At 38.6% G+C, this 13,929-nt stretch overlaps 1 protein-coding gene across 1 annotated transcript; it reads right to left on the bottom strand.

Annotated features, from left to right (window-relative positions):
* Positions 1-9,732: 9,732 nt before the first annotated feature.
* LOC115964687 lies at positions 9,733-13,113 on the bottom strand. The gene is made up of 7 exons (XM_031083948.1): positions 12,910-13,113; positions 12,113-12,203; positions 10,989-11,370; positions 10,744-10,890; positions 10,404-10,648; positions 10,099-10,303; positions 9,733-10,021 (listed from the first exon to the last, which is right to left on the bottom strand). Exons 1-7 carry the CDS (start codon positions 13,111-13,113, stop codon positions 9,733-9,735), a joined length of 1,563 nt encoding a protein of 520 aa, XP_030939808.1.
* Between the last annotated feature and the right edge of the window lie 816 nt (positions 13,114-13,929).

Genomic DNA, 13,929 nt, shown 5'->3' with positions numbered 1-13,929 from the left:
CTCTTTTGTTTGAGGTGAGTAGTCATCAACATCAATGACATGTTCCTTCCCTTTGGAACTGCCTCCTTTCACAGCTGCTTTCTTGAATGGTGACATTTCCAGTTTGAATCATGAATAGAGGAAAGGAAAGAACACAATCCAACAGAAATTATTAGCAGTGGGTTAGTGTCAATTTAGGGATAATGAAGAAACCCTAAAAACTAGATGGAAATGTCCAGAAAATTGCAATGAAGGACAAAAATGTCCCAAATGTAGCTACACAATAGAGTGGGTTAGATTAAAACCACACAAAAATGAGAACATCAAACACTCAAGAGATCAAACACAGGTAAGGGAAATATGAACACCAAGGAGAACACAAAAACATGAGGAAAATGCAAAACAAAGAGTAGAGAACAAAACCCATACCTTTCCTTGAAGATAGATTGAATGGTAACAAGTTGTAGAAAGAATTTGAAGATTACCACAGTGATGATGCATAAGTGAAAGTAAGATCAGAAAATGAATAGACCTAGAGTTCAAGACAGGCAAATGAGAACCCCTTTTTGGGAAAAGTGTTGAAAATAAGCTCATTTTACAGAACACGCGATTTTCGCGACTGAAGTGAGTCACCAACAAGTCACCAAAACACTCAAAGACAAAATTTTGAAAAAATTTTTAAGTCTTTTTCGCGACTGGAAGGTCTACCCGTGAGGGAGTCGCGAGCTGAGCCGCGAAAATCTCTGAGTAACCCTCGCGACTGGACCTTCCACTCGCGAACAAGTCGCCAAAAATGACCCGCGAACTCGCGACTGAGGCCTGCGACTTGACTTACCCGCGACTGAGTCGTCAAAACAGGGCAAAAATGAATTTTTGAAATTTACAGATTTTAAGAACAAAATACTTTCCAAAAACACTTAAAACACTCCAAAATATTTTTGTGCTTGAATCAACAAAGATTGAGCATGTGAAAACACATTTCATCAAGTAAAATTACACAAATGAATATGGCATTTATTGAACATAGACTTGTGTGTTGTGTGTGGATATCAACAAAGAGATAGTCCTTAGTCTAATGTGAAGCTTCAATGATCAATTCAATCAAGGTATACACAATTAGCACTAGATTATGTGATCCATCTCAATTATAGAAATATGCATATATGACCTCCCACAAAACTTGATAACATATCTTGGAGCTTTACATTTGACTCCACTTTCAATCATAACAATTGATCTTTTTGATCCTTTTCGAGACAATCACCTCTCAATGTGAGAGTGATATTTGATATTTCACTTTAATGAACTAGCCTTTGGCTTTTTGAATAAACATTCACTTTAATTTTTGGTCGCTTTCCCTTTTTCCTAGTCGAATACTAGTATGTGTGACAGGCTTTTGCAGCTCAATATCTCTTTTCATTTGGAGATTTACATTTGGTGAGCTCTTTTTAGCAAAAACAAAAATAAAGAGTGGGAAGATATATAAACACAAGTCTATGCATGTCTCAAGATCATCATAACCATTCACTCATCATTCATGACAAGTTTGAAGATCTATTTACAACAATCACATAGATTTCAAGATTTCTCCCACAGTGATAAAAGTGCAAAGAAACAAGGTATGCTCGAAAATGCACAAAGCCATTAGCACAAAGGTACAAGGCAAAACAAGTATTGAGACAAAACTCAAGTATGTCAATCAAACTTTTTATGTGATTTTTATGTCAAGCAATACTTGTATTTCAAGTATTTTTATGTGATTTTTTTTTTTTTTGGATATTTGACATAAAAGAAGAAAAAGATTGATAAAAAATGAACAAAAGTATGCACAAATAGACAAACAATCAAAATCATGCTACACAAAAAGCCAACAAAGTAATGTGTGCCCGACAAACAAACTTATCATATTATGAATATGTGAAGCACACATCACACAAGAGAGTCAAGGAATTGTACCAACACCAATGGTCTTACGGAGTGATTCAAACCGTGGACGATCGAGAGGCTTGATGAAGATGTCCACCTTTTGATTGTCGGTGTGTATGAACTCAAGACACACAACTCTTTCCTCTACCAGATCTCAAATGAAATGGTAACGTATCTCTGTGTGTTTAGATTTTGAATGCTGGACAGGATTCTTGATGGCACTGGTGTTGTCACAAAAGACACACATCGTCTCTTGAGGAATTCCATAATCATGAAGTAATTTCTTCATCCAAAGAAGCTGAGTGCAGCAACTTCCAACAGCGATGTATTCTACTTCAGCAATAGATAGAGACACGGAATTTTGCTTCTTACTCATCCACGAGACAAGATTGTTACCAAGGTAGAAGCAGCCTCCTGAAGTACTCTTCCGATCGTCTACACTACCAGCCCAACCAGCATCTGAATACCCGACAAGACAAGCATTTGAGTCTGTTGAATACCATAGACCATAGTTTGAAGTTCCATTAACATATCGAATGATTTGCTTAACTGCAGTCAGGTGAGATTCCTTTGGATTAGCTTGATATTTGGCGCAAACACCAACACTGAATGCAATGTCTGGTCTACTAGCTGTAAGATAGAGTAAACTCCCAATGATACTCCTATATAAGGTAGGACTTACTTCTACTCCAGAAGAATCAACATTCAGTTTAGTAGATGAGCTCATAGGAGTGGAGGCATGTTTTTTGGAGTCTAGTCCAAACTTCTTGACAATGTTTTTAGCATACTTCTCTTGTGAAACAAATATACCCTCCTTCTGTTGTTTGACTTTAAGATCCAAGAAAAATGTGAGTTCCCCCACCATACTCATCTCAAATTCCTTCTTCATCTCCTCAGAAAATTCAATAGCACGATCTTCAATGGTAGCCCCAAACACTATGTCATCAACATAAACTTGTGCCACAAGGAGATAATCTTCATCATTTTTGATAAACAAAGTTCGGTCGGCATATCCTCTTTTGAATCCTTTATCTCGGAGGTAATGTGTAAGCCGATCATACCAAGCTCTAGGTGCTTGTTTTAAGCCATAAAGGACTTTCTTCAATCTCAACACATGATCAGGAAAGTGAGGATCCTCAAATCCTTTTGGTTACTCAACAAACACTTTTTCATTTAGGTATTCATTCAGAAATGCACATTTTACATCCATTTGATAGAGTTTGAAGTTCATAGTGCATGCAATGGACATGAGAATTCGAATGGATTCAAGTCTTGCCACAGGAGCGAATGATTCATCAAAGTCTACTCCTTCTACTTGAGTGTATCCTTGAGCTACTAACCGAGATTTGTTTCGAATTATCTCTCCATCTTCATCGGTTTTGTTTTTGAAAATCCATTTTGTGCCTATGACATGAACATTTTCAGGCCTTGGAGCAAGTTCCCACACATCATTCCTCATAAACTGATTCAGCTCTTCATGCATTGACTTAACCCAATTCTCATCTTGAAGGGCATCTTCTACCCTTTTTGGCTCAAATTGAGCAAGGTAACAATGATATGTTACATGATTGGCCAACAGGATGTTTCCTTTTCTGAGGTGAAGACCTTCATCTAGAGACCCTATGATGTTGCTTTCCGGATGGTTCTTAATTACTCTTGAAGATGGCTTCTTTGATATGGAGACTTCATCACTTCGAGAGATGGGAGGATGGACTTTCGGAGGAGTAAAAGGACTTGATGTTCTAGACATTGATCTCGTTTCCATTCTTGGGTTGATGGGAGTCGATTCTCGATTCTTCTTCTGGTGTAGGTTCTTCAACTTCTACATCAAGAGCTTCGACCTCAACATCGGGTTCTTTGGTGCTCGGCCCTTCTCCATCATCAATCATCTCCACCTTAGACAAGGCATCATCAATCTTGACATTGATGGACTCCATCACTGTCTTAGTTCTCTTGTTAAAAACTCTATACGCCCGACTCGTAGTAGAGTACCCAAGAAAAATACCCTCATCACTTCTCGCATCAAACTTCCCAAGATTATCCCGATCATTTGGGATATAACATTTGCTTCCAAACACCCGGAAATACTTCACTCTAGGCTTCTTTCCATTCCAAATCTCATAGGCAGTCTTCTTTGTTCCTACTAAGAAAAATATTCTATTGCCAATGTGACATGAGGTGTTGACAGCTTCTCCCCAAAACTTTTGAGGTATTTGCTTGTTAAGCAACATGACTCTCGCCATTTCCTGAATCACTCGATTTTTTCTCTCTACCACTCCATTTTGTTGTGGAGTTTTGGGGGCTGAAAATTCCCTTTTGATTCCATTCTTTTCACAGAAAGACTCGAATCTTGTATTCTCAAATTCCCTGCCATGATCACTTCTTATTTTGGTAATAGGGACCCCTTTCTCGTTTTGTAGTTTCTTGCACAGAATTTCCAACCTCTCACATGCTTCTGATTTTTCACTAAGAAATTCAACTCAAGTGTATCTTGAGTAATCATCCACAATGACCATAATGTATCTCTTTCCTCCTAGACTTTCAGTTCTGGTAGGCCCCATTAGATCAACATGAAGTAACTCCAAACACCGAGAAGTAGCAATCACATTCACCTTGTGATGACTTGCCTTTGTTTGCTTTCCCATTTGGCATGCACCACAAATGGTCTTCTTCACCTTTCCAAACTTAGGAAGTCCCTCAACTGCTTCAAGTTTGGACACTTTAGCTACTTGTTTGAAATTAGCATGCCCAAATCTGTGATGCCAAAGTTCCAACATATCAACATGAGCACTTCTACACGAAATGGGTGCCGTGGGAACTACTCCATAACAGTTGTCTGTAGTCCGATTCCCCTCCAAGACCTGAATCCCTTCTTCATTGATGATCAAGCATCCCTTCTTAGAGAATTGTACCAGGAAATCATCATCACAAATTTAAGTGATGCTCAGCAGATTTGTCTTCAGCCCTTTTATGTATAACACATCTTTCAACAGCGATAATCTAGGTATCTCGATAGTCCCTTTGCCTAGGACTTGAGCATGACTTCCATCACCAAAAGTCACATAGTCACCAACCTTTTCTTTGAGTGTCTTAAATAGTGACTTATCCCCTGTCAAATGGCGAGAGCAACCGCTGTCAAGATACCACAAGCATGCATTAAACACCTTTAATGAGGTATGCACAAACAAGCTCACATGAGACAAACATTCTTGACCTTCAAACAAAAACTCATCATCAGTTTTCATGCTTCTGTCAGATTGACCTTTCATTTTCAGACTCTCAATCATCTCACACAGCTTTCTATTATTTCTTTTATATTTCTTAATCAACGATTTAGATTCAGATATGCTACTGTGTAAGATATGATTCTGATTTTCAAAATATTCCAACATGTGAACAAATATCCTAGCATGTTTCTTAGTTTTTAACAACTCTACAAGTTCACTGGTAAGACACCCTTTAAACATATGCATAGAGTCATTTTCACAAACACTTAAACTACAATTCAGCATGGTATTTTCCATAACAGCTACCACAATATAGGGGTCTAGGATCGTACTTAGGTAATAAAACCACAACAAGTACACCTGCTCTGATACCAATTGAAAGTTCAAATATGTGTATAAACACCCTTGAACGTTTAGACCCCCAAATTACAAATTAACCAATTCAAGTTTTATGTCAAACAACTAGTGTGCGAAAAATGAACATAAACTATAATATAGAATTGGAAGAACTATCTAAGCCAAATTAAAATCACAACCCACAGCAGATAATAAAAGGCAAAGATAAAAGGGAAGGAAACAATCCACTAGAAAATGTAGTTGGGATACATGGACAGCAATAGACCCTCCAAGCCTAATCTACCCAATGTACCTAAGCCCTCCAAGCTTCTTGCTCTAATAAGGTTGCGCCGAACCTTTTTCTTTTCTAGCTTCCCGGATTCCGCTACTAGACCGTAGCATCAACCAATGTAAATTAGTTCCTTCCTAACTGCTTCCCAGAATACCAAACAGCCCTCTCACAGTGATAAATATGGTGAGAACAAGGTTTTTGTAAAATGCCTCTTAAGGGTTTGACAATGTAGAGGAAGAGAATTGAGGAATTTGAAGAGACTCTAATGTATAGATTGTAGGTGAATCAATCTTATTTTACTCTAGGGTTTCTCTCTCAAAATTCTCTCTGGAAGCTCTCTTTCATTTGTGGGTATAAGGGGTATTTATACTGGGGTGAGAGGAGAATGTGAAACGTCAGATTTTTCAAAACAGGGGTGGCTCGCGGCTTGGCCTCGCGACTTAACTAAGTCGCAAGACCCAGTCGCGAGATAATCGTATGCCAGTTGTCTTGTTTTATCCTGTAGTGCTCCAGCTAGCATGACTGTTCACCTTCTGGCATGCTTGGCACGTGTGCTGTATCTGGCGGCTTGCAACCGCGAGTCACCCGCAAGATCAAGCCGCGAGTCTTTGTTTTCTTGTACACTCTTGAGCAATCAACACTCTATCTCACTCACTACCCTTACAACAAACTCACCTAAATACAGGGTTACTAAATGCTGAAATACAAGCAAATTTGGTATGGAATAAAGCCAATAAGATGATTGATTAAATACAACCTTACAGTGACAAACAACGTGTTTAGATCCACTAGGCTTTTTGGGAAGGGATCTAGCAACATGGTTTTATTCCCTCTTCAACTTATGACATTGAGGTCTTATATGACTAATCACACCGCAATGGTGGCAAGTTGGAACAAACTTAGATCCATTCAAAACCTTAGGTTGAGACCTAAATGAAGGCTTTGACTTAATAGCCTTTCTCTCCACCTTTTGATTTCTTTTATGTGGAGGAATGTACACCGATTTATCCTTTAAGGTAGAAAACACACTAGGCACAAAATCGGGTACCATAATATGATTGCAACAAATATTTTCATCCTTTTAACAATAGGTTCAACAATTAAACACTTGGCATGCATCTTAAGAGATTCATTTTCACATTTAAGATCATCAACAAGTTTGTTAGACAAAACAAGTTTAGGATCCAAGTCCATATTCAAACATTCAAACTCTTTCAGCTTTTCAAGAGAAATTTCAGCAAGTTTTTTATATTTCTCAACCAATTTGTTGGATTCATTGAGCTTAGCAATCAACTCATCCTTTTCACAAAATAACTTGCTCAAATTCTTTTGAAACTTCTTAGCATTTTTCATCAAGAGTTTGTCAACAACACCCATAGATTCAAATGACATGTCATCACACTTATGAGGATTAACACTCATAGAAGCATTTTCACAAACACGTGGCATGTTACATTCATCACCAACCAAATCATACAAAGAGGCATACAAAGCACAATCCATGGCAAATAAACACAAGGGGTCAAGGATCAGACTTAGGTATTTAAACCACAACAAGTGTACCCGCTCTGATACCAATTGAAAGTTCAAATAGTGTATAAAACACCCTTGAATGTTTAGACCCCCAAAAACAAATTAACCAATTCAAGCTTTATGACAAATAACTAGTGTGCGGAAAATGAACATAAACTATAAAACAGAATTGGAAAACAACCTGAGCCAATTATAAATCACATCCACAGTAGAAAATAAAAGGCAAAGATAAAGGGAAGGAAGATGCAAACACAAGGATAACACCCGATATGTTATTGAAGAGGAAACCGAAGCCCTCGGCATAAAACCTCTCCGCCGCCCTCCAAGCGGTAAGTAATCCACTAGAAAATGTAGTTGGGATACATGAACAGCAATAGACCCTCCAAGCCTAATCTACCCAGTGTACCTAAGCCCTTCAAGCTTCTTGCTCCAACGAGGTTGCGCCGAACCTTTTTCTTTTCTAGCTTACCGAATTCTGCTATGATCCATAGCATCCGCCATCCTTGGCATCTTTCAATACTTCCCAAAACTCGAAAAACACTCAACACTCTAAATGGGTGTGGGTAGTATTTGGATAGAAATCTCCTCTTAATAGGTATGACAATGAGAGAGGGAATGAGAAGAGACTACAAAGATTTCTCTCTAAGAATGAGTAGCTCTCTCTAATTGGGTGGGTGTTTTGAAGAAACCTCTCTTAGGGTTTTTCTTTCTAAATAGTCACCCATATTTTGTGGGAATAAGGGGTATTTATACTGGGGTAAGAGAGAAATGTGAAACGTCAGGTTTTTCAAAATAGGGCTGGTTCGCGGCTTGGCCTCGCGGCTTGACTGAGTCGCGAGATCCAATCGCAAGATAACCGAATGGTCAGTTGTCCTATTTTGTCCTGTAGTGCTCCAGCTAGCATGACGGTTCAGCTTCTAGCATGCTTGGCATGTGTGCTGCTTCTGGCGGCTTGCAGCCGCAAGTCACCCTCGAGATCCAGCCGCGAGACTCTGCTTTCTTGAACACTCTTGAGCAATCAACACTCTATCTCACTCACTACCCTTACAACAAACCCACCTAAATACAGGGTTTCTAAGTGTTGTATTACAAGCAAACTTGTCACGGAATAAAGCCAATACATGGTTGATTAAATTCAACCTTACAACAATACCTCAAAAATTCATGTTTACCATAAAACATTGAAAGTTCAAAAACGTGTATAAACACCTTTGAACGTTTAGACCCCCAAATTACAACTTAACCAATTCAAGCAATATGTCAAACAACTAGTGTGCGGAAACTTAACATATGCTATAATATGAAATTGGTTAAAAACTATCTAAGCCAAAACAAAATACAATCCACAACAGATAATAAAAAGGCAAAGATAGAGAGGAAGGAAGATGCAAACACAAAGACAACACGCGATGTGTTATCGAAGAGGAAACCGAAGCCCTCGGCGTAAAACCTCTCCGCCGCCCTCCAAGCGATAAACAATCCACTAAAAAATACAGTTGGGATACATGGACAGCAATAGACCCTCCAAGCCTAATCTACCCAGTGCACCTAAGCCCTCCAAGCTTCTTACTCCAACGAGGTTGCGCCGAACCTTTTTCTTTTCTAACTTCCCGGATTCCGCTACTAGACCGTAGCATCAACCAATGAAGATTGGTTCCTTCCTAACTGCTTCCCAGAAATCCAAACAGCTGTCTCACAGTGATGATGATGGTGAGAACCAGGTTTGGTATAATGCCTCTCAAGGATTTGACAATAGAGAGGAAGAGAGATGAAGAATTTGAAGAGACTCTAAGGTATAGATTGTGGGTGAATCAATCTTATTTTTCTTTAGGGTTTCTCTCTCAAAATTTTCTCTGGAAGCTCTCTCACAATCGTGGGTAAAAGGGGTATTTATACTGGAGTAGGAGAGGAATGTGAAACGTCAGGTTTTACAAAATAGGGGTGGCTCGCGGCTTAACCTCGCGGCTTGACTAAGTCGCGAGATCCAGTTGCGAGATAACCATATGGCCAGTTGTCCTGTTTTGTCCTGTAGTGCTCCAGCTTGCATGACTGTTCACCTTCCAGCATGCTTGGCACGTGTGCTGCGTCTGGCGGCTTGCAGCCGCGAGTCACCCGTGAGTCCCAGCCGCGAGTCTCTGTTTTCTTGCACACTCTTGAGCAATCTTCACTCTATCTCACTCACTACCCTTACATCAAACCCACCTTAATACAAGGTTACTAAATGCCGAATTACAAGCAAATTTGGCACGGAATCAAGCCAATTAGATGGTTGAATAAATTCAACCTTACAAACATTACTTTAATTAAGAACAAATAATTCATAGTTTTAAACTTTAGCATCAACTAAAAGAAAAAGGAAAAAAAAAAAACAAAACACAATATAAAATTGTTCATTGCACACAAAGAAAACAAATAATTAACACAAATTACATAGATCATCTACTCCCATCCTTCAAAAGGATCTACATCAGGACCATAATATACATGAGTATTAGCATTTGTCAACACAACATCATTTTCACCATCATCCTCATGAAGAACAACAACATCATCATCATCATCATCATCTTCCAAAGTCATTGTTGCTAATGTTTCTTCAATGCTAGCCCAATTCACATCTTCCTCAGTTAGTAACAGAAATTTAGATTCCTCAGCTACCCAATCCTCCGTTAAATCAATATTATCAAGGCTTATAGGATCCAAATAATCCTTTGTCCTTCTAATGTTCCTACCAAAATCAATATCATACATTGGTGACATTTTCTAATCATTCAAAATAAAAATTGAATATATTTAAAAACGTACCTTTCTTGTAACAATAGATTATAACGAACATACACCAAGTCATTCAAACGTTTATGCTCAAGCCTATTTCTCCTCTTGGAATGGACAAACTCAAATGTGCTCCAAGCTCTTTCACAACCAGTTGCACTACAACACTGACTTAGCACTTGAATTGCAAACTTTTGTAATTCTGGAGTGTCATTTCCAAATTGCTCCCACCAAGCAACTTCCAAAAATAAAAGAAATTATTAATTTAGTACAAAGCAAATAACAAACTTTCAAATGAAATATATATATTTATGTATGTATAGATACATATAGCATACTTGGACTTAGTTTTTCACGTTGGTGGATTGCCATAGGCGTTCCAAAGTCACCTAAAGACTTTTTGTATGATTCAATTTGAGAACTAAGAATGTCTTGCTCATCAAGATCAGAAACCAGCCTTGTAATGGTACTAAGTAGGCCTTTTGTAACATCTTTTTGCTTCTTAAATGAAGGCCTAAAGAAGATTCCAGGGTTGAGATAACAACCTGCTGCATGTAATGGACTATGGAGTTGTTTATCCCATCTAGCATCAATGACACTATTAAATGGTATATATGCAGAAATTTTATTCTTCAACCTTGCTTTTATATTCTCTTTGCTTTATCCATTGCCTCATACAAGTATCCCATTGATGGTTTTTCATCCCCATCTACAAGACGTAGTACTCTAACCAAAGGCTCACTAATCTTCACTATTTGTTGACATTGTAACCAAAACTCTTTATCTTCCAAAACAATTGCAGCCACCTCCTTTCCCATGACATCTCTAGCATGTCAAGATTCGACCCATTGATCACAAGTAAACATTTTCCTAAGTTCTTTCTTGAACTTAGTCATTGAAGACTTAAAAACTCAATTGCAAACCTTGTGATGGCTGGACGAATCAAATCCCTACCATTAGTGAAGTCGCTTCTCATCAAAGATAAAATCTTGCCGTGGTTGTATATGAATTTGGTAATTTTTTTAGCCTTTTGAATGGTTTCATCAATGATAGGAAAATATCTAATATCAGAAAAATTTTCCAACATTAAATCAATGCAATAGGCTGCACAAGGAGACCAATAGAATGACCCATATTTCTGCATTAGCTTCTTTCCTACAGACTGGTAAGAAGAATCATTATCTGTAATGAACTGCACAATGTGCTCAGGCCCAACTTCTTGAAAAACTTTATCAAACAACTTAAAAAATGTATCTGCATCCTTTGTTAGGCTTGACACATCAAGGGATTTAAGAAACATGGTACCTTTAGGACAATACACTAAAAAATTAATGATTGGAGCTCTCTTTTGATTTGTTCACCCATCTGACATTATTGAACACCCATAAACTTTCTAATTATTTTTCACATCTAAGAGATAATCATTCATTTCACCCACATGTTTTTGTAATAAAGGCCTACTCAAGTCATGATAAGAAGGTCCCTTAAAACCAGGCCCAATAGCTGCTACACTATCTAAAGCTTCTTGATAATACATAGAGCGAGCGGCATGGAAAGGTATATTAGCATGGTACTGCCATCTTGCAAAATTCATTCTTGCCTTCTCAACCATTTGCTTTGAGGCCAAAGAAGACCTTATGGATGGTTGAGAACCAGGTTTTGTTCTTGGAGCAAAAAAGAATTTAATGTTTGACTTTTCTCCAACTTTTTCTTTCTCTTTGGTGTTATAATTTAACTAATGAATGACTCTTTGAACCCCCTCTCTCATTATCATTATTACCTTCATCATGATGATGATCATCCTCCTCCTCCTCCTCCTTTACATCATAGGAATTTGCAATTTCTTTATTTTTTTTTTTTTTTTTTTTTTTTTTTTTTTTTTTTTTTCTGTTTACTTTTCTTTAAATCTTCAATGAACTGTTTCATTTGCCATTTTACATCTTCAGATACTTTTTTACATGCTTCAACATCACCCGGAATCCCAGCTAAATGATACTTGAGTCTAGTAATTCCTCCCCCCCCCCTATCATTTTACAACAAAAAGTACACTGGGTGTTATTTCTTGCATCCGGCACAACACGGCCATAAGCCCATGTTGGATCCTTGGATCTTACAGCCGGGCCAGATGCTACACTTGACTGATTTTCAGTCATAATTCACACTGCATATATACCATCAATAATTTGTTAATAACTCTAAGTTACCTTTTTATTAATAGTCATACTAAGTTGTAAATTACTAACCAAATATTTCAAGCTAACCAAAGTCATGAATGAAACAACAATATATATCAATTCATGAACACAGTGTCAACACAATAATCAATTTTGCTATCAATTCATGAACACAGTAATCAAGTTGTTATTTATCACAGTCCACATGAAATATAATTCCACACAGAAAAAATTAAGACAAAATTTTACCTGAGAGTGGTCGAGAGAGTGAAAGACAGAGCAGCGGAGCAGCCTAGAGACAGAGTGGCCGAAAGAGTGAGAGACAGAGCAGCGGAGCAGCCTAGAGACAGAGGGGCCAAAAGAGTGAGAGACAGAGCAGCGGAGCTGCCTAGAGAGTAGAGATAGAGTGGCTGAGGGAGTGAGAGACAGTGCAGCTGAGAGAGAGCGTGAGAGAGAAAGAAAGAAAGAGGGTTGTGCGGGTACTGGGTAGTGCTAGGGTTTTAGAATTAGGATTTAGGAAAATTACCATGTTGCCCTTGAAAAATGTCAAAATTAACAAAAGAAGGGCTTTTCATGTTTCGGTCTAGTATCCATTTACCGGCCAGTACAGCTGGATTTCGCCGGTACGGCCGGTATTTTTTCCGGTACGAAATAAGGGGGTTGAACGTACCGGATTGTTAGCTGGTATGGTATATTCCGACCGTACCGGCTGGTACGGAACAGAATCGATAACCTTGATTGTAGGACCGACTCCATCATTAGTACAGGAGCGAATTGCCATTGTTCCTACTATCTGAGGGTTCGATCCTCTTATTCTGCCAAAGCCTACCTCAGGAATCTCTGGGGTATTCGACTCAAAGGCCCTTGAATCCATTTTGCCAAGTCTATTGGTCGTTAATTCGAAGACATTCTCTATAGCACCCAATTTGCAGACTCAATAAGGTGTTATCATTCGCATGCCAAAAGCCATTCCCTTATGAAGATAGCCATCGTGTCCTATGGAAATATGATGTGTCCTTGATCTCCACTTGAGCTAGAAAAGAGGAGGCCTATTCCAATATCTCTTTAGGGCTATCTGGGTTCACTAGGAGTGGCCGCTACTATACTCCCGAGGAATTAGAAAAGAGAAGGAACGAGATTGGCAAGGGTACAGTCGAACCCGTCAGGGACAGGATCATGACCAAAGATGTTGAGGAATTCTTGGAAGTTATTAGAAACTCAGAGTACAGTGTGATTCAGCATCTAAACAAGTTGCCAGCTCAGATCTCCATTTTGACATTGTTGCTATCCTCTAATGTCCACCACAAGGCTCTTTTGAAAGTCTTGAAAGAAACATGTGTTCCTACAAGTGCTACGAAATCTGCCTTTGAGGTTATGGTTTCAATAGTGTTGGCCACCAGCCAGGTTTCCTTTACAAATGATGAACTATCGCCAAAAGGTAGAAACCATACTTTGCCCATGCATATTATAGCAAAGTGTGAAGATATGATTATCGCCAGAGTATTGATTGACAATGGATCGGCCCTGAATGTTTGCCCAATGTCCACTTTGGAGTGTTTGAATATGGATACCTTTTTTATTTGTCCTACCACTGTGATCATTAGAGCCTTTGATGGCACTTTCTGAGAGGTGCAAGGCGAGATCGAGTTAGCCATTGGAGTTGGCCCTATGTTCTTCATGGTTAATTTCC

Source organism: Quercus lobata, chromosome 10, assembly GCF_001633185.2.
Source record: "Quercus lobata isolate SW786 chromosome 10, ValleyOak3.0 Primary Assembly, whole genome shotgun sequence".
Lineage (NCBI taxonomy): Eukaryota > Viridiplantae > Streptophyta > Magnoliopsida > Fagales > Fagaceae > Quercus > Quercus lobata.
This window is presented reverse-complemented; position numbering and strand designations above follow the sequence as displayed.